Source organism: Pristis pectinata, chromosome 35, assembly GCF_009764475.1.
Source record: "Pristis pectinata isolate sPriPec2 chromosome 35, sPriPec2.1.pri, whole genome shotgun sequence".
Taxonomy (NCBI): Eukaryota; Metazoa; Chordata; class Chondrichthyes; order Rhinopristiformes; family Pristidae; genus Pristis; species Pristis pectinata.
In genome coordinates, this window is record NC_067439.1 from 4,497,046 (window position 1) to 4,520,842 (window position 23,797).

Consider the following 23,797-nt stretch of genomic DNA (forward strand, 5'->3'; position numbering starts at 1 on the left):
ATAAGATAAGATATCTTTTAGTCACATGTACATCGAAACACACAGTGAAATGCATCTTTTGCGTAGTGTGTTCTGGGGACAGCCCGCAAGTGTTGCCACGCTTCCGGCACCAACATAGCATGCCCGCAACTTCCTAACCCGTACGTCTTTTGGAATGTGGGAGGAAACCGGAGCACCCGGAGGAAACCCACGCAGTCACGGGGAGAACGTACAAACTCCTTACAGACAGCGGCAGGAATTGAACCCGGGTCACTGGCGCTGTAATAGCGTTACGCTAACTGCTACACTACCGTGCCTACAAGTTTCACCTCTTATTTTCCTCTTAATTTCATGCAAGGTTGTCCTTACAACAGCACAGGAGGCGGCCATTTGGCCCATCATGTTTATGCTGGCTCCCAGAGGAGCAATCCCAATCAGTCCCATTCCCCTTCTGTCGCCTTATTACCCATTCTCTCTCACACATGCCCCTCAATCCCCTTTTGATTCTTTCGATTACGTACACCAAGGGGTAATTTATAGTAGCCAATTAACCAGCACATCATTGGGGTACAGGAGGAAACCCACACAGTTGCAGGGAGAACGTGCAAACTCCACACAGACAGCGCTGGAGGTCAGGATCGAACCCATGTCACCGGAGCTGTGAGGCAGCAGCTCTACCAGCTGCATCACTGTGCTATCCACTCTTCACTGTTGGTTGTCCTCCCTTCTATCCCCATCTCAGATTGAACCCAACCTCCTTGTAACCCTCTCATGCATACCCAGATGGCAAGTTCTCTCCCCGTTCCGAGTGAGGTCCTTTTCTGTGACCCCTCTGCCAGTACATAGTGGTCTATTGAAACCCACTGGCTACAGGATAGTACCGGAGAACACCAGGGCTAAAGGAATGGAAGAAATCGGGTTAACCCTTCGTCAATTCAAGCAAGTCTGCTTGTCCCCAAATGCAGTATGGAACTCAATTAAAGTCAGTGCAATAATCAGCACTCATCTCCAAAGCAAAACAAATTTGCATATTTAACTGTACCTCTGGAAATCAACAACTAAATGTGGGCAGAAAAGAAATATTTTCCCTAAGAGTGTTGGGGGGATCTAGAACAGCAAACAATCTGCTGGAGGAACGCAGCGAATTGAGCAGCATCCGTGGGAGGAAGGAATTATCGTTTCAGGTCAAAACCCTGCATCAGGGCTCAATAGCTGATGTAGGACTTTGACCTGAAATCCTTTATTCCAACCCCCCACAGATACTATTCAACCCCCCCCCCCCCCCCCCCCCGAGTTCCTCCAACAGATAGTTTGCTGTTCCAGATTCCAACAGCTACAAGCTCGTGTCTCAGTCTGAAGGTTCTGTTCCCTCACTCTGGATTTCCCCCAGAGGGAAAAGTGACTCATGACCTGCAGGACTGTGGACCCTGTACTCGAAGGTGAGATTGGCCTGGGTGCCTCAATCAACCAGTACACACACAATGGGCTGAATGACCTCCCTTCTGCATCATGAATGTTCTATGAGGGATGGCTTTGAACCTGGTACACAGATATGAGGAAATGTTCAACACACTTGTCTCCCTTCATCTGAAGGTGAAGGCCTTCACTGAGGAATGTCTCAAATAGGTTCCCATTGATTCCCCCACAGCTCCTTGCTGATGCTCAACTTTGAGAAGGCATCAATCAGAATCAGATTACAATGAGAATCAGAATTATTATCACTGACCTGTGATGTGAAATTTGTCATTGTGGCAGCAATATAGTGCAAAGACATAAAAATCTATAAATCACATAAATAAATCACATAAATAAATCAATAAATAGATAAAGCAGACAAAGGAATAACGAGGTTGTGTTCATGGACCATTCAGAAATCTGATGGCAGAGGGGAAGTGTGGGTCTTCAGGCTCCTGTACCTCCTCCCCGATGGCAGTAATGAGAAGAGGGCATATCCCAGATGGTGAGGGTCCTTAGTGATGGATGCCACCTTCTTGAGGCACCAGCTCGATGGTGGGGAGGGTTGTGCCCGTGATGGAGCTGCCCGAGTCTACAAACCTCTGCAGCCTCTTGCAATCCTGCACATTGGAGCCTCCATAGCAGGCTGTAATGCAACCAGTCAGAATGCTCTCCACTGTACATCTATAGAAATTTGTAAGAATCAAAAAGGGGGTGAGGGAGGTCTGTCCATACTCTCAGAAACATTCAGCCCCAAAGCCTGTTCTGCCATTCAATGAGATAAAGGCTGATTCACTGACCTGACTCCTACAATTCCTTAATAAGGACCAATCACCACTTTAAAGTTAATAGTTGACCCCAGGCATCAGATGTCATTTGGGGAAAAATAGTTCCAAATCACCACCACTCTCTGCACATTGAGGTGTCTTCTTTTTAAAGATTTATTAGATAAGATATCTTTATTAGTCACATGCACATTGAAACACAGTGAAATACATCTTTTTGCAATAGAGTGTTCTGGGGGCAGCCCGCAAGTGTCGCCACACTCCTGGCACCAACATAGCACGCCCACAACTTCCTAACCTGTACGTCTTTGGAATGTGGGAGGAAACCGGAGCACCCGGAGGAAACCCACGCAGACACGGGGAGAACGTACAAACAGTTCTAACCCATTCCCAAACCCCTGGCTATAAATTTTAAAACTCTGAACCATGATCTCAGAGTCCCTGACCAGCAGGAAGAGATCAAAAGAGAAAGACTAATCAGAAACTTTTAAAATCTTAAACTTCAGTCAAATCACCTGACAAATTTCAAAATTCCAGCAGTCTGTGTGGTTTCTCCCTACCGTCTGACCCCTGGTGTGCATGTATGATTCATCCCCCTCCCCTCTAGTGAAGCCCTTAGTGTTCAGTGATAAAGAGCACACACTGACTAGCTAGCAAACTGCAAGTCATGGGCTCAAATTACATTGTGTCAGGCAGTGGAACCAAGTAGCAGGCAGCAAAGGAATCAGGAAATATGTTCAAATCCAAACTGACTCCCAAATATCCTTGAAGAATTTGCATTTACATAGCACATCTGGAAACTCCAAAGCATCTTCAGGCTGTCACTGGGTGAGACAGAAGATGGCAGCCAATTTATACAGCAAGATCCCACAAATGGCAATGTGTTGAAGAAAAGCTAGAATTGTTGTTTTTCTTTTTAAAAAAAAGTCCAGCAACACTATATTACCAAGTTGAAATTGTATACAACTTAGAAGGGAACCACTTAAGTGCTCTTGTGAGCTCTTGCCCTTGACTTTCTGGTTGACAAGAGTTTGGGAGGTGTTGACAGTACCCTTGGTGAGCTTTGTGCTCTGTCTATGGATGCTACACACTGCAGCCATGGTATGCTGGTGCAGGGAGAGAATATTTGAAAAGTCAGGTGACAGATATATACAGGAACCCCAAATGAGAAACTGGTACAAACTGGAAAAGCACAAAGCAGCAAGATCAGAAATTCCTCCCTCTGCCCCTTTCTCATCTACCCATTTCCTCCAACACCCACCACAGTCCCCCCCATCACCCCATTTTTTTTCCCCTCCTTCACCTGCCAATCATCCACACACTCCTCCCACTGGGTCCCCTCCCCTCCCCACCTCCCTTATTTGGTTCCATGCTCCACTTATCAGATCCCACCATCACCCTGTTGCCCCCCCCCCCCATCTCCCAAACTCTGTCACTGTCTCCACTCTCCCCTCCTCCATCCATCACCTCCCCCACCTCCTCACCTGGATCCACCTATCACCTGCCAGCTCTTGCTCCTCCTTCCCTCCACCTTCTCATACTGGCCATCTCCCCTCTATCTTTCAGTCGAGGCGAAGGGTCTTGACCTGAAATGTCAACTGTCTGTCTCCCTCCATAGATGCTGCCTGGCCCATTGAGTTCCTCCAGCAGTGTTTGGTGCTCCAGATTCCAGCATCTGCAGTCTCTTGCCTCCAGATGAGAAATTCCTCCTGGAAGGGATGGCTGCCTGTGTTTGGGAGAGAGATTTCCACACCTTCTCAGCAGATTGCACTCTTCCCAAGTCCAAAGGCTTAAGCAAATAATTTAGACACCCTGGTTCCTCACTTGAGAGGGTGCTGCAGTGTCAGAAGTATGAAACCAAGTGACAAACCTGGACCCCAACTGCAACCTCACAGCCTTACCACCAGTGCAGTGCCTGTGGGTTTTTGTAATGCTGCAAGTAGCAGCAATTACACAGGGGCAGTTGTATTGAAGGCAGCAATTCTCAGCAGGATCAATCAGGATCAGAGTTCTCAAACGCCACTTGCTTAAATACAAACGAGATCAGGGGATTTAGTTCAATTCAACAACAAAAACCACACTGTTTGCTCAATAGTGTATGTTTATGGGAACTTGCTGTGTACAAACTAGGTGCTATATTTACAACACTGAGTTTGCTTCTTTGCAAAATGTTTTGGACAGCTTGCAAAAATGTTATAGAAATGCATCTTGCACAGAGTGACCTTGGGGTCCAAGTCCATAGTTCACTGAAAGTTGCCACACAAGGAGACAGGGTGTGTAAAAGGTAGCATATGGCATGCTTGCCTTCATTGGTTAGGGCATTGAGTACAAGAGTCAGGAAGTCATATTGCAGCTGTATAAACCTCTGGTTAGGCCACACTTGGAGTATTGTGTGCAATTCTGGTCATCCCATTACAGGAAGGATGTGGAGGCTTTGTAGAGGGTGCAGAAGAGGTTTACCAGGATGTTGCCTGGATTAGAGGGCATGAGCTACAAGGAAAGGTTGGACAAACTTGGAGTAACACCCAAAATGCTGGAGGAACTCAGCAGGTCAGGCAGAATCTACAAAGGGAAATAAACAGTCAATGTTTCGGGTTGAGACCCTTCATCAGGACTTTGGTTGTTTTCTCTGGAGCATCAGAGACAGAGGAGAGACCTGAAGGAAGAAAATTTACAAGAGGCGCCGATAGGGTAGAAGGTCAGAATCTTTTTCCCCAGGGTAGTAATGTCAAGTACTAGAGGATGTGTATTTAAGGTGAGAGGGGGAAAGTTTAAAAGGAGATATGTGGGGCAAGTTTTTTTTAAAAATATACATAGAGTGGTGGGTGCCTGGAATGGGCTGCTGAGGGAAGGGTAGAAACAGATGCAATAGTGTTAAATAGATGCATGAATGTGCAGGGAACGGAAGGGATATGGGGCATCCATGTTCAGGCAGAAGAGATTTAGTTTCATTCAGCATCATGTTCAGCACAGACATTGTGGGCAGAAGGGCCTGTTCCTGCACTGTTCCATGTTTCACTGCCCCCTCCACACCATCAATTCCAAAAAACCGAAAGGAATGAGTTGACAGATCCTTCTGAGAAATATTCCAACCCGAGAGATACCTGGAAAAGTGTTTTATTAAAAAGAAACTAATCTACAGTAATATGTTGAACATACAAAGCAGCTTCTAAACTCTCCATAACATTAAGCCAAATATAATAAACCTATTAATGAATATCCTAATTTCTGAATGAATTCCATTATACTAATAGGTGTCTTTCGGAGGGTTTGACTATTCACAGCTGGACTGTGAATGGATGGGTGACTGGGTGACCATTTCCTGGAAGCAGGCAGAGTCCACTGGCCGTTTCCCCACTAGAGAATTCTCTGCAATCCAAGTTTCTTTCATGAGGTTGCTGGAGGCTGATTCATCCTGCTGGGGACTTTGGCACCAGTGTGGAGGGACTGGTTGATTGGCACCAGAGTCAGCTCCATCAGGACTCCCTTCCTGTTCACGTAGCAGCATCTCAACATGGTCCAACAGGGCACTGAAGAATTCAGGGACACCTTCATATCCTGTGGGGGGGAGAAAAGACCAGACAAGGAGTAAGCAGCCCATCAGAAAATGGATGGTCAGGGTGAAAGAATTGGAAGTCAGAGAAATCATAAGATCAACCCTTATTCCAACCCAACACTGCCCGGCCATGACCCCTGAGAAAGTGCATGACTAAGATATAGGAGCAGAATTAGACCATCGAATCTGCTCCACCATTCAATTATGGTGGTTTTCTTCCCCAACCCCATTCTCCTGCCTTCTCCCTGTAACCTTTAACCCCTTTACAAATCAAAAACCCATCAATCTGCCTTAAACACACCCAATGACTTGGCCTCCACAGCCCTCTGTGGCAATGAATTCCGCAGATTCACCGCCCTCCGGCTGAACTTCCTCCTCATCTCACTTCTAAAGGGATGTTTAAAGGCTGTGCCCTTGGATCCTAGATTCTCTTAGTAATGGAAACATCCTCGCCAAGTCCACTCTGTCCAGGCCTTTCAGTATTCGGTGGGTTTCAATGAGATTCCCTCCTCCTTCTGAAATCCAAACACTCCTGATATGTTCAGAGGTCAAGAGTCAGCTGACCACCCCAGGCACGAAGGTGTTACTCTCATGGTCAAGGAGTCAATGCACCAGTTACCAATTACTGGTTGAACCTCTGGAATTATCTACCCCAGAGGCTAAACCATTGGGGCTATTTAAGAAGGAAAGATCAGGAATTGAAGGCACAGAGGCAGCACAGTGTCACAGCCGGTAGATGCTGCTGTCTCAGCTCGAGACCTGGGTTCAATCCTGACCTCTGGTCCTGTGTGTGGAGTTTGAGAGTTCTCCCCGTGACTGCGTGGGTTCCCCCCCCCCACCCCCCCCACCAGGTGCTCCAGTTTCCTCCCACATCCCAAAGACGTGTGGGTTGGTGGGTTAACTGGTTGCTGTAATTGCCCCTGTGAGTGAGTGGTAGAATCTGGGGGGGAGTTGACGGGAATGTGGGGACAATAAAATGGGATTCATGTAAGTGGGTGGTTGATGGTCAGTATGGATTCAGTGGGCTGAAGGGCCTGAGGCAGATCAGCCATCATATTGAATGACAGGGCAGGCTTGAGGGGCTGAGTGGCCTACTCCTGCAGTTATGATTCACTGTATGATTGAACAATCACAAGCCTAAGGACGCTGGTGTAACAAACCAGATACAGAAAGGTAAAGGAGGTTTTTATTGAAAGAATGAGGTGTGGAAAATGGGGACAGGGAGAGCCTACTTGTCACTGTCTGGAGACACTGATTCACGCCACAGGGAAGGTGCAGCTGCCAGAAGCCATTGCCAAGGAAATGAGCCACACAGATAGATGGGACATGCTGAAAAGCACACAGCCCAAGGCCAAGAGTCAGCGTCACACAAGGAAGTCTGTTGCTCAATTCACCAACACAAGAGGAAACAATCTTATGGTTTTGCTCTGGTAGGCACTAGAGGATTCAATTGTGGCCTCAAAAAAAGGGATAAAGAGAAAGACAATTAACTGGAATTAGCTCTGAACTGATGTCCAGGGTCATGACCGAGGGAAGTGTGGGGGTGGTGGTGGGGGCAACTCACTGACCAAGCTGGCATTTATTCTCTACTTAGCCCCATGAATGAACAGTTTCCTGAACTATTTCAGAGGGCAGTTAAGTCACAGCTACCTTGGTAGGTGTGAAGTCACTGGGTAAGAATGGGCGAATTCACCCTGAAGGAGGGTATTAGTGATAACCTGGTAGTTTCACATTCACCATTAGTAATTTTACTTTTAATTCCAGGCCAGTTAACTGCTTTAATTCCTCTTTCTTACCAGAGAGATTTGAGCACATGGCCCCATATTAATAGCCCAGACTCGAGGTTAATCCAGTGTCAACCACCATCTATTGATGGCAGGAATCCTAATGAAACAATCTGGATGGACTAGGCCGATCCCACAACAGCTCCCAAACCCCCGGCCTTCACCATCAGGAAAGCCGAGGACAGCAGGCACTATGGGAACACCAACACTTGCAGGTTCCCCTAAGCCACACACCATCCACATCCTAAAAAGGGCAGGGGAAGAGACAACTACCAAAAGAAGTTGGATAAAATAAAATTGTAAGGCTGTGGGGCAAGAGGAAGGAAGTGTGACTAATTGGAGACCTCAAAGAACCAGGCAAGACTGAAAATAAAAATGCAAGCCTCCAATGCTGTACGCATCTGATTCAATGACAGCAGCTCTGGCACTGATTAGTATGGACAAACTTTGACCTTAGGCAATGAAGAGTAGATGCGTTGTGTCAAGAACCTTTGACCTCAGTGTATTAGAACATAGAACAGTACGGGCCCTTCGGCCCACAATGTTGTGCCGACCTATATAAACTACGATCAATCTAACCCTCCCCTCCTACACAGCTCATAACCCTCCATTTTTCCTTACATGTATGTGCCTATCCAAGAGTCTATTAAGTGTCCCCATTGTATCAGCACCTACCACCACCCTCAGCAGTGCGTTCCAGGCACCTACTTTGTTTAAAAACCCACTTGACATCTCCCCTAAACTTTGACCTTAAACCGATGTCCTCTGGTATTGGCCAGTGCCACCCTGGGGAAAAGGTGCTGGCTGTCCACTATCTATGCCTCTCAATCTTATACACTTCTAAGAAGTTGCCCCTCATTCTGCATCGCTCCAAAGAGAAAAACACTAGCTCGCTCAACCTTTCCTCACAAGACATGTTCTCTAATCCAGGCAGCATCCTGGTAAATTTCCTCTGCACCCTCTCTAAAGCTTCCACATCCTTCTAATAGGTATTGAGTGCAAGAAATCACACCTCACCCAAGGTATCAATTATACAGAGATCAAAAAAGGGAAGAAAGAATTTGTTTTAATAAACAAAGTTCTGTAACCAATGGACTAGGTCTGGAGACTTTATTCAAGAACAGCCAATTTGTGAACAAGGATCTATAATAAATGGGATGAAGTGTCAGCTTATTTAGCTTTTATTGAAGCTTGGCTGAAGATAATTAGTGGGACAGGTCAGAGGAGAGCCCAGGAAGGGGAACTTTTGCAGTCATCCAAGGGAGCAGATGTGATCATTGGCATGGGTTACAAACCATGGGTTCAAGTCCCACTGAAGAGGGTTCACCACCTCTGGGTTGTTACTCCCATTGGAAAACTGGGAGAGTGTAACACTGTTGAAAGCACCATTTTGTTTATTTTTGGGGTGGGGTGGTTGACATTAAACCAAGGGCTCACCTGCTCTCAGGCGGCCATAAGGAAAACCATTGTTTCCAAGATAGACGTGGTTCTCTCCAGTGAGATAAAAAGGTGTAGTCGGGAAACATGTGCTATGGCACAAGTCCACACCAACCATCCACTTACACCAATCCTACACTAATCCGATTTTATTCTCCCCACATTCCCATCAACTCTCTACTCGAACAGCACCAAGGGACAGTGTTCACCTGGGAAACTCACCTTTTGCAAGTTGACTTTTAAGTCTCACACCATCCTGACATAGAATTCTATATCACCCTTAAAACTCCCCTCCCTAGGGGAGGTTGAGTGAGCTAGGGCTTCTCTTTGGAGAAAAGGAGGATGAGAGGGGACTTGATAGAGGTGTACAAGATGGTAAGAGGCATAGATCAAGTGGACAGTCAGAGACTTTTTCCCCAGGGCAAAAATGGCTAACGTGAGGGGGCATAATTTTAAGGTGATTGGAGGAAGGTATAAGGGGGATGTCAGAGGCAAGTTTTTTTTTAAACACATAGAGAGTGGTGGGTGCGTGGAACACACTGCCTGCAGAGGGTGTGGGGGCAGATACATTAGGGACAGTTTAGAGACTCTTAGATAGACACATGAATGACAGAAAATAGGGGGCTAAGTGGGAGGGAAGGGTTGGATAGATCTTAGAGCAGGATAAGATGTCAGCACAATATTGTGGGCTGAAGGGCCTGTACTGTGCTGTAATGTTCTATGTTCTATTCTACCCCTCACCCACACACTGAGGACAATTAACCTGTCAACAAGCAAGTCTTTGGGAAACCAGAGCACCCAGCAAAAAAAAAAAAACAGGGAGAGCATGCAAACTCCACACAGGCAGCACCAGAGGTCAGGATCAAACCCAGGTCTCTGGAGCTGCGAGGCAGTGGCTCTACTAACTGCACCACTGTGCGACCTCCAGCTCCAGAACCAAAATTTACCCCTCAACCAACCTCACTTAAAACAAAGTCATTGTCACGTTGCAGCTTGTGGGATCTTGCTGTGCACAAGCTAGCTACCTCATGTGTCTATATTACATGATGACTACACTTAAAAAACCTAATTGGCTGTAAAAATTGTGAATGGTATCACAGATTTAGAGATTTTTCTTTAAAAAAGTAAAGTGCAAATCAGAACACAAATTGTGTTTGGTATAGAGTTTACACAACCTGCATTTATGTAGCACCTTTCCAGCTTCAGTGGAAGTGAGCAAGATACAACACTGGGCCCCGTACAGAGATACCAGGATAGACACAAGACCCTCAGCACCCAGTAACTGCTCCGCACTAACCTGGGAATGCATTGATGTCAATCACTGCCAGTTTGCCAGATCTACTATCAACAATGACATCCACCCCAAACAGCGACAATCCCAGGGACATCTGTAGGCATCGGCTGATGGATTTAATGATCCCATCTGACGGGCCACTGGGGAGGTTCTCCCGTTCATCTCTCTGCAGGGCAAAGCAACACATTGGTTTAGGGCAAGGGACAAACAGCTTAGACAGGGATCAGAAGGTGGTTGGTACCTGGAACACACTGCCCAAGGGGGTGGTGGAGGCACAGAGTCTCAACAAGACTTGAATCACCAGGGCATAGAAAACTATGGTCCACTGACACCAATTGGGATTAGTATAGATGGTCAACACAGACGTGAGCAAGTGGCCCGATCTCCATGTTGTACAACTCTGACAGTTACAGGTCAAGGGAGCTCCAATGTGCTTATTCCAACTATGACAAGGATCCTTCCTTGTACACAGTGTTGCCATCACATACACAGGTAATTGGCTTATTGTCACATGTACTGAGATACAGTGAAGAGATCTGTTTTGCATGCCACCCAGACAGATCATTCCAAACACAAGTACATTGAGGTAGTGCAAAAAAGCATAAACAATGCAGAATCTAGTGTTACAGTCAGAGAAAGTGCAGTGCAGGTAGACAAGGTGCAAGGGCCATGATGAGGTAGATTGAGAGATCAAGAGTTCATCTTCATTGTATGAGTGCATTCAAGAGTCTTATAATAGCGAGAGGGAAGCTGTCCTTGAGCCTGGTGGAGAGTGTTTAAACTTTTGTATCTTCTGCCCTTGGAAGGGGAAGGGAGAATGACCAGGCTGGAGGAACCTGATTATGTTGGCTGCTTTCCCCAAGGTAGTGGGAAGTGTGGAGAGTCAGAGGGAAGGCTGGTTTGAGAGATGGACTGGGCTGTGTTCACAACTCTCTGCAATTTCCTGTGGTCTTGGAGCAGTTGCCATACCAAGCTATATTCTAACCAAATGACTTGTAACCATATACAAATACACGTCATTTTTCCAAAAGTAGCTTGCCTTTACAATATCACAGCACAGGGTCAGGTTTTAAAATTTTTGTGGAACATGTCAAGAAATTACTGCCCGTTCTCTACTGCCACCCTTGATTTTGGGGGGGGGGGGGGGGGGGGAGGGGTGGCCATTTCAGAGGGCAGTCAAGATTCAACAATGTTGGTGGGTCTGGAGTCACATATAGGCCAGAGCAGGTTCCCAAACCCCAACCCTTTCCAGACCTTTTGAGAACCAGATGGTGGGGCTGGGTTGACAACTTGGGGGTCTTGTGTAAAAATTAGAGCCAGGTTTTTGTGAGAAGTCAATAGAAAAAAAGTTGAGAACTTTGATTCCCTTCTGCAATTGTTAACTTTAAACTGGGTCTATTGATTGTGGAGAACTAAAGGAATTATGATGGAAAGGTGTACACCTGAAGTCACAAATCAGTTTTGATCACATTGAATGGAAGGGACAGGTTTGAGGAGCAGGACCCTCTCCTGCTCCAGCCCATCAATTCTGTTTTCAACAGCATGGTCCAGATTGTGAGAATGCCATCAGCTCATCACCTACCCATCAAATCAGCAAAGATTCTGAACCACTGTAGAATTGGGACCAGTGGTAACCAAACAAAATTGGTATTTGTTTATTATTGTCACTTGTACTGAGGTACAGTGAAAAACTCATCTTGCATACCAATCGTACAGATCAATTCATTACACAGTGCAGTTGCACTGAGTTAGTACAGAGTGCAAATTCTTCTGAACCACTTCTGGTGAGTGAATGAAGCAGGAATGACGACTTTGCCCTCCCTTAGGTTAAAAACCACAATCTCTCATCTCCACCCCAGGTTGTTGGCAAACTAAATTTGACTCCAAGCAAGAAAAGGAGGTTCTAGAGCAAGTGACCAGAAGCTTGGATACAAAAGGTAGATTTTATGGAGAGTGAGGAGCGAGAGATGGATAGAGTTAGGGAGGGAGCTTGGGGGCCCAGGCGGCTTCCAGTGGTAATCACAGCTCGAGGTAGATGATCATTCGGGGTTACAGGAGGAGAGCGGAGAGAGATTGGATTTGAAAACAAGAATGAGGCTTTTTGGGTTGCTGAGAATTTACAATGTCAAAGTCTAGTTTATTGTCATATGCACAAGTACATGTATACAAGGCTGCAATGAAAAAAGGCTTGCTTGCAGCAGCATCACAGGCACATAGCATCAGATAAACAGCATTCCCAAGAAAAACAAATTGTACACAATTTTTCCAAGAAAGAACATAATTAGAACAAAGTCTATTTTAATGCAAAGTGATCATAGTGTTGCTAAATTGTAGTGATTAGGGTTTTGCCAGTTGGTTATTATTAGCCAGGAGGATGCTAGAGAGGGGGGCCTTAGGACCCTGCACTCCAGTATTACCCAAAGCCCTGCATTTTGTGGACTTACCTCCGTTAGATGAGAGCGTGATTCCGGCTTTGAAACTTCGTGACTATTAAAGAATATTGTTTTCCTATCTGTGGATGAAAGGCAGAATTAAAAACTGCACCCCCTCCAACCACCATCTCCCCTCTTCCCTCACACCACTACCAACTTGCATTTATATAGCACCTTTAATGTTAGTTAAACCTCCCAAGGCCCTTCCTTCCAATGGTTTTGAATATAGTCCAACACCAACCCACAAGCCAGGAGTTGGAGACCCAACCCTGTGCAAAGAAAGGGAGGTGCTCAGGAACCTTGAGAGGAGAGGGCATAGGTTTGGGGGGGGGGGGGGGGGGGGGGGGGGTGGGCAGGCAAGACTTGATAGGTATTTGAGGGACAAATTTATTTTTCGACAAAGGTTGGTGTGATTGTGGAATGAGCAGCCAGATACAATAACCACTTCTGAAAGACATTTGGACAGGTACACAAATAGGAAAGGTTTAGAGAAGATATGGACCAAATACCAGCAAATGGGACTAGCCTGGATGGGGTATCTTGGTTGGCATGGACCAGTTGGGCTGAAGGGCAGAGAGCTTTAGGGAGGAAATTTGGGATCTTAAGGCCCAGAGATCTGAGGGCAAAAGGAGGAAACTTGGTATACAGCAGGGTCCATCAGGAGGGCTCTTTGTACAACAGAGAAACATAGGTTCAAACAAACAACAAAAGCAACACACACTTCAACATCTCTCTCAGCCTTGGGACATCCCAGAGAGATTTGCAGCAAATATGGTTCTACAGACAGAGGGGAACTTGTTGTAATATTAAAAAAAACAAATCAAAATCCTTCTTTTCAGATGTTCCCTTCCCACTGTCCAGGCACCCAAACAGGTGAAGCAGCGGATTACTGTAGTTCGAGCTCATACTGGTCTCCTCTACACCAGATGCACCAAATACAAATTGGGGGTGACTGCTTTGAGGAACACTTGTGTTTCCAAGCAGGAGCTCAAGCTTGGAGTTGCCCGAAACTTTCTGCCCCTCTCATTCTGTCCTCAGACTCCTACTGTTGTTCCAAAATTCAACAAACCACACGGAGAACCGATACCAGACCTGCTGAATGAACCAACCTGATTTACCAATAGCGAAGTTCTTGAGAGACGGTCTCTTAACAACAAAATGTGACTGCCCAACAACAAAGACTTTATAGAGGACGGCATTGTGATTGATGAAACTCTGTAGCACACAAGGGAGACTGATATCTCGTAGACCATCTTCACTGAAGATAAGAGCCATCTGTGAAGAAAAGGAACTCGTTTCTACAATGAAGACACATGCTGGAATTTAGAGCAAACAAACAACCTGCTGGAGGAACTCAGCAGGTCAGGCAGCATCTATGGAGGGAAATGGACAGTCAACGTTTCAGGTTGTCTATCTGTGCCCCACCTGGATCCACCCACCACCTGCCAGCTCCTTCTCCACCCCTTCATACTGGCCATCTCCCCTCTTCGAGTCTACAGAGGGAAATGGACAGTTGATGCCTGAACTACCAGCATCTCTCGTGTTGCTCTCATTTCTACAAGCCAACTGTTTCAAACTCAGGAACTCAATGCACTTATCACATTTCATAACGACATTCAGCCCATTGAATCCATGCTGGCTTCTTGAACTTCTGCAGCCCATTTAGTGAAGGTGCTCCCACAGTGCTGTTGGGGAGAGTCCCCAGCTTTAGACCCAGTGATGATGATACTTGGGGAAACAGACAGTACAGCACAGGCTGACCGTGATGCCAAATTAAACCAACTCCATCTTCACTGAAAATGAGAGCCAGTTGTAAAGGAAAGGAACTAGCATTTCTACCAGCAGACACAAGAGACTGCAGCTGCTGCAATCTGGATCAACACACAAACTGCTGGAGGTAGTTCTGGTAAACTGCTCCCCTGTCCCTTCTCTCCTCCTGATCTACCCAGCTCCAGTCTCCTCGTCTCTTTCCCCTCCTCCACTCCCCATCACCCACACACTTCCCCTTCCCCTCCCCCCCCCACCCCACCACTGGGTCCCCTCCCCCTACCGTTCCCATCTGCCCCTCCCCACCTCCATTTGATTCCATTTGCCACCTTCCTCTCCTATCAGATTCCATCACCCACAGCCCTTTGTTGCCTCCACCTACCTCCTCCCAGCTTCTGGCACTATCCCCGCGCCTTCTCCCCCCCACCCCCCCCCATCTACCTATCACCCCCCCCCTCACCTGCTCCACCCCTTTGTACTGACCATCTCCCCTCTAAGTCCAGATGAAGGGTCTCAACCAGAAATATCGACTGTCCATTTTCCTCCACAGATGCTGCCCGACCCGCTGAGTTGCTCCAGCCTTGTGTGTGTGTACCTGCTCACTCAGGCTACTCTGACACCTCCCCTCAAACCCACACCTCTAGCACCAGACACAAGGGCACACCACTCTTGAGATTGCCCTCCAAGTCGCACACCATCCTGACGACACCCATTCTTCATCACTAGGACTCCTGGAACTGCACTGTGGGAGCACCTTCAGCACAGACTGCAGTGGGAGCAGCAGGATAAATATTTAAGGTGACAACATCACTTGGGCAGAGGAAAGGAGGGGAGAGTGGAGAGCAGGAGAGAGGAGCTAACACAAAGATTCAGCAAATAGCCTCCTGGTCTGAGAGAATCCATGACACCATCTTGCAATGCCTTGTGTGGGAGTATTAATGCTTCAAGCAGGAAGGATTATTTCCACTGATAAAAGCACTTGGCTTATCTGACACCATGGAAGATTGGGAAAAGGTTTCCTGAAGCATCCAACTGTGAATGTAGAAAAGAGTTCAGAGCATTGGCCCTCTACTCACATCATGGGAACTCGATCCCTGGGCAACCCTGGTTTTGCAAACTGCAAAAGAAATCAGAAGTTAGTTTTGATTAAATAAGCCCCCTTCTTCATTGAGGCGACAGTAATGCAGTGGAAACCCAAGCAAGGATGTTCAAACACCACTTCCTGCATTTATCATACTTATAACCAGTACTTAACCCAAAACTAAAGGTTACTTTTACAAACTCTCAGGATATCCCAAACTGCTTTACCACTAGTTAAGTTCCACTTGAGGCACTAGCATTACTGTATGGCAGAAAAACATGGCAGCTAATTTGTGCACAGCAAGTTCCCACAACCAACATAGCCTGGACAGTGGGGATCTATGCCATCTTCTCACAACTACCATCAGGCAGGAGGTAGAGAAGCCTGAAGTCCCACACCACCAGGTTCAGGAACAGCTACTTCCCTTCAACTCTTCAAGCGGCAGTGCATTCTAAAGGGCAAGACCCTTAAGTGTTGAAGAGCAGAGAAACTTTGGAGTGCAAGTCCATGACTCATTGAAAGTGGCTACACAGGTAGACATGGTGGTTAAGGTGGCTTATGGAATGCTTGCATTTATTAAAATCGGGGTATTGAGTATAGGAGTCAAGAAGTCATGATGCATCTCTATAGAACCCTGGTTAGGCCGTATTTAGAGTATTGCATGCAACTCTGGTCACCTCACTACAGGAAGGATGTCGAGGCTTTAGAGAGGGTGCAGAGGAGGTTTACCAGGATGCTGCCAGATTAGAGGGCATGTGCTATCAGGAGAGGATGGACAAACTTGGGATCTTTTCTCTGGGGCAGCAGAAGCTGAGGGGTGATCTGTTGGAAGTATATAAACTTTGACATCAGCACCAGAGAATCCAGTTTCAGTAACATTTGGTAAAGGATCAATATTGGGTCCAGGATACCAGAGGGAACTGCCCTCCTCTCTGAACAGCAGCTGTGGGACATTTCCCATCCCACTGACAGAGCCTTGGTTTAACATCCCATCTGGAAGATGGCTCCTATGTCAATGCAGTACCACCCTGCAGAGCTGACTGACTGCTTCTTCCCACCAGCCCCCAAGTGAGGCCAACATCAGTAGCCATTATATTTTAGTTTGTGTTTGAAGGCAATCAAATTGCTTCATCTACTCTCCCCCTCACAGCATCACCTCCCCCTCGAGGTTCCATTGGTGCCCTCTCACTTCTGTCCTTTGCCTTAGTGTCCAAGTGCACAGGGACTGACCTTCCCACTTCAACCCCTGCATGCTTCCATTTTCCAGAAGGAACCCTTAGACTGATCCTTCTTCCTAGCCACGATGGTCAAGGCCAGCGGGAATAACACCACTGACTCAACAGCTGGGATGCCAACCTCGAGCTTGGCATAGCTCAGATACTGCTAAACCCAGGAAAGTTGGAGGGGTGGTTCTGGGAAGAGATAGGGAGAGGCAAGATGTGGTCAGGAGAGAAGACACAGGACGAGCAGGCAGACACTCACTGAATGGAAAGGACAACTTCTGTTCTTTAATCTGACGCAAGATCTCATTCTGGTTTCCTGTTGCCAGTTCCAGATAGGGAGGATTGCAGAAGTGGTTATCTATGGGAGCAGATTAAAAACAGACACCATCACCAAAGTAACAGCTCCAGGCAACATACAAGGGGAAAAAAAAAAAACTTGCTTTTCATTTCATCTCAGTACATATGACAATAATAAATCAATTACCATAGTTGCAGGTACAACCATAACTGGCAAGATATTTAAGTTATTTTCATTCAAAGAACACCCCAATGATCACAGATAAATCTAGCTATGGTGACATTGGATAGAGGCAGAACATTGGCTGAGGAATTGCAGGGAATAGTCCCATCTCTCATGAGAGGAACAGCAAACCCATCTGTGTGGACAGAAGTCTGAATCAACGCCCACTTTAAGGGAGCTCCCAACAAGTGGCACTTCCATGGATCCCACAACCCATTGGTGCCCAGTGGAACCCACCTTGGTCCAAGCTCTGCAGCTCCTGAATAAGCTTGTAGGATTGAAACCGGTCCGCGAGTCTGCGCATGGCGGGCAAGGGGTCCAACAGGATGGTGCGAGGATGGGAATCAATGTAATCCTGGTACCAAAAAAAGGGGTCAAAACAGTAGTAAGAATGTGTATTGCTATAGCACCTTTCACTACATCAGGATTTCCCAAAGCATCTTATAGCAAGGTCTTTTCTGAAGCCATAAGAGATTCTGCAGATGCTGAATCTGAAGCAACACACAAAATGCTGGAGGAACTCAGTGGGTCAGGCAGCATCTGTGGAGGGAAATAAACAGCCGACATTTCAGGTCGAGACCATTCAGGACACTTCCGAAGTTTGGAGACTGTTGAGCATTTGTTTTAGTCAGGGTAACTAGGGTCAACTCAACTGGTTGTGGGATCTCTTGTATCATGGTTTAACATCCAAGAGAATGGCTCTTACAACATGTAACTGGTTAATTTGGCCAGGGATTAAACAAGGGTTGGTTAATTGGTATTTAACAGATGGATATTTGGTTTGAAATTCTAATGCCATCAAGACTGCCCTTGCGGTGCAGAGATGTTGGGTGTAAACAAGCAGGCTTTACACAAACTCAGGAACACAAATGAGCTAATGGGATCAAGGCCAAGTTCAGTGGTAGGTGGGGAGGTGAGAGGGCAGGGAGGTGGGATCAATCAGGCCCTGTTCTGGGATCTGGGGGAAGGGTAGTGAGAGAAGAGGGTCAGAGCACCTCCCCCTGGGGCAGCCGTGTGGGTGAAAGAGCTTGGACATTGACGACTGTTTGCATTGGGAAGACCTCATCCTGAGAAGTGACCAATAACAGGCCCAGAATTGTCCCATTTGCCCCACCACATTTGGTGGAACACCACCAAGTGTGCCACGTGGCTGATATCAAATAGGAACTGAATTATGCCAGGAATTCAGTGTCAGTAATATAGCAGTGAAACAGGCCCTTCAGCCCAACTTGTCCGTGCCAACTGTGGTACCCACCAAGTTAGTCCCATTTGGGACATGTCCCTCTATCTATGTACTTATCCAAATGTCTTTTAAATGTCATTGTACCCATGTCAACCACCTTCTCTGGCAGCTTGTTCCACATACGCACCACCCTCTGTATGAAGTTGCCCCTCAGGTCCTCTTTAAAGCTTTCACCTGTCGCCTTAAATCTATGTCCTTTAGTTTTCAAGTTCTCTTTCCCTGGGAGAAAAAAAAGAACGTGTTCACCTTATCTATGCCCCTCATGATTTTATACGCCTCTACAAGGTCACCCTTCCAACCTCCTACGCTCCAAGGAGGAAAGTCCGAGACCCACCCAACCTCTCCCTATAAACTCAGGTCCTCAAGTCCAGGCAGCATCCTTGCAAATCTTCCCTGCACCCTTTCCAATTTAATGATGTCTTTCCTATAACAGAATGAGCAAGTGTACACAATACCAAGTGCAGTCTCACCATCTTGTACAACAGTGCAAGTGCCCAGTCAAATTTCTGCCCCAACCCAGAACTAGTTGTTAACCAGGTGGGGTTAACTATTGGTAGACATGGTAGTGTAGTGGGCAGGCACAGTACTGTAGCGGTTAGTGTAACACTATTACAGCGCCAGCGACCCAGGTTCAATTCTGGCCACTGTCTGTAAGGAGTTTGTACGTTCTCCCCACCATCTGCGTGGGTTTCCTCCGGGTGCTCTGGTTTCCTCACACATTCCAAAGATGTGGATGTTAGGAAGTTGTGGGCATGCTATGATGGTGCCGGAAGTGTGGCGACACTTGCGGGCTGCCCCCGGAACACTCCACACAAAGATGCATTCCACTGTGTGTTCCGATGTACATGCGACTAACAAAGAAATCTCATTTATTAGCGTCACACTGTATGGGAACAGGGCCTACAGCTCACAATGTCCACGCCAGCAATCAGCTACCTCTCTACACCAATCACATTTTCCAGCACACTGGTCTTCAGTCAGGGCATTGAGTATAGTAGTTGGGACATTATGTTGATGTTGTACAAGGTGGTGAGGCTGCACCTGGAATACTGTGTCCAGTTTTGGCAAACCGGTTATACGAAATATGCCATCCAGCTGGAAAGAGTGCAAGGAAGATTGTGCCAGGATTCGAGGGCCTGAATTATGGAGAGTTGTTGGGCAGGCAAGTAGGAGACTGAGGGGTGACCTTAGAGGTGTATAAAATCATGAGGGGCATAGATAGGGTGAATGCACACTGTCTTTTTCCCAGCAAAAGGGAATCAAAAACTGGAGGGCATAGGTTTGGGGAGAGGGGAAAGATTTAAAAGGGACCTGAGGGGCAACATTTTCTACAGAGGGTGGTGGGTATGTGGAACAAGCTGCCAGAGGAAGTGGATGAGGTAGTACAATAACATTTAAAAGACATTTGGACAGGTACACGGATAGGAAAGATTGAGGGACATGGGCATCTTGGTCAGTATGGACAAGTTGGGCCAAAGGGCCTGTTTCTGTGCAGTATTACTCTGATTTATGACACTCAGCCCTTCTATGCTATGGTGTTTCAAGTGCTCATCTAAAATGTTGCAAGGCACCATCTCCATCACCCTCTTGGTGGCCTATTCCAGATTTCAGCCACCCTTTGGGTGCAAAAACCTTCAAATCCTCTCTTCCCCTTGGGTCTGGTCACCGTTGTTGTACATTAGTCAGGGTACCAGGGTCAACACTTCTGGAAAAAACTGTTCATTGGCTCTTTTGCATCCTGATTTAACATCTCAGACAGAACACTCTTTCAACTCATTAGTTAATTTGGCCATGAATTGGGCTATAAATCATAGGACATAGATTTAAGGTTGGTGTAGAAGTTTCTCACCATTATGCTTCTTGCAATGATCCCAGATTGAATTTTCAGGAACAGGGCGAGCTGGGGACAGTCAAGTTAGATACCAATTAACCAATCTTCTGTCTAATTGGTGGCCTGATCAGGACCCATTCTGTAGTTGTGGCAGAGGTGGCTGGAGCAAAAGATAACATTAATCAAGATTTTCTTTTGCTTTTTTAAAAATAATTGATTTTCTCTTGCATAATACTTAAATAAAAGTGTTGTGCAATTTAATTTCTAATTTCCTCATTCCATGATCCTATGAAATGGAATCTATTCCATGGGGAGGAATTGCACGTATACCTGGAAAGATGAAGGTGGAGCGCTGTGGGGGACGGGCAGGAGAGTGGGACCAATGGGAGAGCTCCTTCAGAGAGACAGCACAAGTGCAATGGGCTGAATCACCTCCCTGTATTACATCCTTCTATGGGAGCTCAAGGCTTGGACCAATACCTGAAACTTTTGGAGGAGTTGCTGGGACTGTGAATCTGACTGATCCGCCTCCACTATCAAGTCAGAAAGTTTGTGAATGATCACGTCAAAGGGCCCCTGATCCTCAAGGGACTTGGTCAAGTCGATCTACAAGAGAAGAACCCACACAAAATAAACTTAACAATATTTCAAAGAAATAACTGTGGTCATGAACAGACCTCTTGTACGAGAGAGGTGAACTCCTAACCCCCCTCAGTCTACCTCAACAGCCCTTGCACTCTCTCTGAGATGATATTCTGCATTGTTTGCTTTTCCTTTTGTCCTACCTTGATGTACCTGTGTATGGAATGATCTTCTTTCTTTCAATCTTTTTATTAGTTTCCAAATTAATATATAACAGCAATGTTTGTACATATAATACAAAGAGATCAGGAGACCAATCATGGCATAGATAATCATAAAGAATAATAAAATAAAAAAATCTGTAGATCCCACGATCTCTTAGTAAATATAATAAGAGAAAGGAAAGAAAAAGATTTGTGTATATAAAAGGAAAAAAATCCCCAAATCAATAAGAAAAATTATAAACAATATATCAAACCAAACTGAAAAAATATTTTAAAAAGACAAAGAAAAAAAGACTGGACTGAAATTTCTCAATAGAAACAGAGCAATATTATGTCGTCAACTCTGTTCCTCTAAATTGGAATGAATGATCTGCCCGGATGGCACGCACACAAAGCTTTTCACTGTATCTCAGTTCATATGACAATAATAAACCAATTACCATCAAGGCAACAGTGGTCAAGCCACTGATTCACATTGAGAAACCTTAGAATGTCATAGAATTGTTGTGGTCTACAAGGTGGCTATTCTGCCCATTTACACTTTGATAGCTCCTGATAGAGGAATCTTGCAAGTCCCATTCTTTGCCCTTTCCCCTCTTAGACGGACACATGAATGATAGAGAAATGGAGGGCTATGTGGGAGGGAAGGGTTAGATAGATCTTAGAGCAGGATGAAATGTCAGCACAACATTGTGGGCCTAAGGGCCTGTACTGTTATGTTCTATGTTCTATGTTCTACAAATTCTCCCTCCAGTGTTCACTTCAAGGTTCCAGATGACCATTTCCAGCTTCCTGCAGGCAACAAGGTCCAAATCATTAACACTCTTGTTAAAACAAAACCTTTATATAAAGAACAATAGAAATGAGCGGGTGTAGGCCATTCAGCCCATTGTACCGACTCCACCATTCATTGGGATCATATCTGTTACTACCTCTGTAACCTTTTCCTGCTGTAACCCAAATCCCTTAACTGCCTTCACATTGAACTCAATGATGAAAGCATCCTGTCTGATGTGCAACTGGTGTGCGCAAGGCTGCAAGAACTTTGAGTTGTGAATGCAGCCCAGTCCATCACACAAACCAGCCTCCCCTCCATCGACTTCCTGCTGCCGTGACAGGTGTATCATCTACACTTCCAGCTGCCTCGGCAAAGCAGCCAACATAATCAAGAGCCCCTCCCACCTCGGTCATTCTCTCTTCTCCCATCTGGCAGAAGATACAAAAGCTTAGAGCACGTGCCACCAGGCTCAAGGACAGCTTCTATCCCGCATCGTTCTTGAATGGACCTCTTGTACACTAAAAGACGAACTCTTGATCTCCCAGTCTACATTGTCGTGGCCCTTGCATTGCATTTTCTCTGACTGCAACACTATGTTCTGCATTGTTTTCAGGCTCCTCAGCTGGGGCTGGGGAGATTAGGGAACATCCTTCCTGCATTCAGCATGTCAACCCTTTGTCCATCCACCATGTCTTTGGCCCATCATTTCAATCCTGCACCCTAACAGAGGGGATTATGGTTCAATCCTGACTCTGTTGCCATCTGTGTGGAGTTTGCATGTTCTCTGCGACAGTAGGTTTCTCCTGGGTGCTCTGGTTCCCTCCCACATCCCAAAGACACACCTGGTAGGTTAATTGGCCACTAAATTAACCTGGGTGTGGATAGATGGCAGTAAAATTGTTGGAAATGGATGGGATTGAAAAAAATAAATGAGGCAATGGGATTGTTCCAAGAGCTGGCATTGACTCCATGGGCCAAATGGCCTCCTTCCATGTTATAAGAAAACATGAGCAAGGAAACAGCTCCGCTGCCCAAAGGGGTCTTGTACAACCCCATCAAATCACCTCATTCTTTGCCCTGAGAGCAACCCCAGCTTTTCCCCGTGGAACCCGGGAAAATCCCTTGCCTTGGAACCATTCATGGTTTTCCTGTACCCCCTCCAGGACCTTCACATCATCCCCAAGACAAGTTTTAAGACCTCACATCCAAAGTGACCACCAGGGCTCAATGGTAGCCCCCTTAGTTCTGGATCAGTTCATTGGCTTGACTCCCAAGAGCACGCAACACACCACAAATGCTATGACGATTCAAGGCGAACTTGAGCTGAAGTGACCAGTTCTGGGATACGTTTGGTTAACATTCCATTTCTCTACCAGCTCCCCCTTCTCCCTCCCTCCACCACCACCAAAAAATCCAGGAGACAAGACAGCATTCCATGAAAACAAGCACAGGCAAGACAGAATATCTGGGTAGTATTAGCTTACAGATCCGAGAGCACCAACTTTGCAGGTAATTCTGCACCTGGGTGGGGTTGTGCGGAGTTTTAAAATAAATTCAAGGCCCCAGTAAGAGAAGCTCTAGTGCAAGCTGAGTGTCTGGGGCAGGCAGGTCACCTCTTCCTGAGGTCTGGCTCAGAAATAGTGTCCTGTGCAAGGCATGACTGACAGGACACAGACACATACAGAATGTTCCAAAGCTGACAACACTGGCACACCCAGTAGAGCTGCTGCCTCTACTTCAGGGACATGGGTTTGATCCCAACCTTGGGAGTTTCCATGTTCTCCCTGTGACTGCCACATCCCAAACACTTGCGGATTGGTGGGTTA

At 46.3% G+C, this 23,797-nt stretch overlaps 1 protein-coding gene across 7 annotated transcripts in view; it reads right to left on the bottom strand.

Annotated features, from left to right (window-relative positions):
- Positions 1–4,332: 4,332 nt before the first annotated feature.
- Positions 4,333–23,797, bottom strand: part of LOC127586444 (inositol-tetrakisphosphate 1-kinase-like) — a 37,107-nt gene continuing 17,642 nt past the window's right edge. For 2 of the 7 annotated variants that reach the window (XM_052044397.1, XM_052044404.1), the window contains 8 exons: positions 20,868–20,993; positions 17,551–17,668; positions 17,053–17,151; positions 15,566–15,606; positions 13,832–13,997; positions 12,735–12,802; positions 10,294–10,456; positions 4,333–5,777 (listed from right to left, as the gene is read on the bottom strand). In XM_052044397.1, the coding sequence (XP_051900357.1) occupies positions 5,494–5,777; positions 10,294–10,456; positions 12,735–12,802; positions 13,832–13,997; positions 15,566–15,606; positions 17,053–17,151; positions 17,551–17,668; positions 20,868–20,993 (1,065 nt within the window). In that variant the 3' untranslated portion in view covers positions 4,333–5,493. Of the gene's footprint in view, positions 5,778–10,288; positions 10,457–12,734; positions 12,803–13,831; positions 13,998–15,565; positions 15,607–17,052; positions 17,152–17,550; positions 17,669–20,405; positions 20,548–20,867; positions 20,994–23,797 lie in introns of those variants that run through there. The other 5 variants (XM_052044400.1, XM_052044399.1, XM_052044403.1 and 2 more) reach the window with 5 other exon arrangements.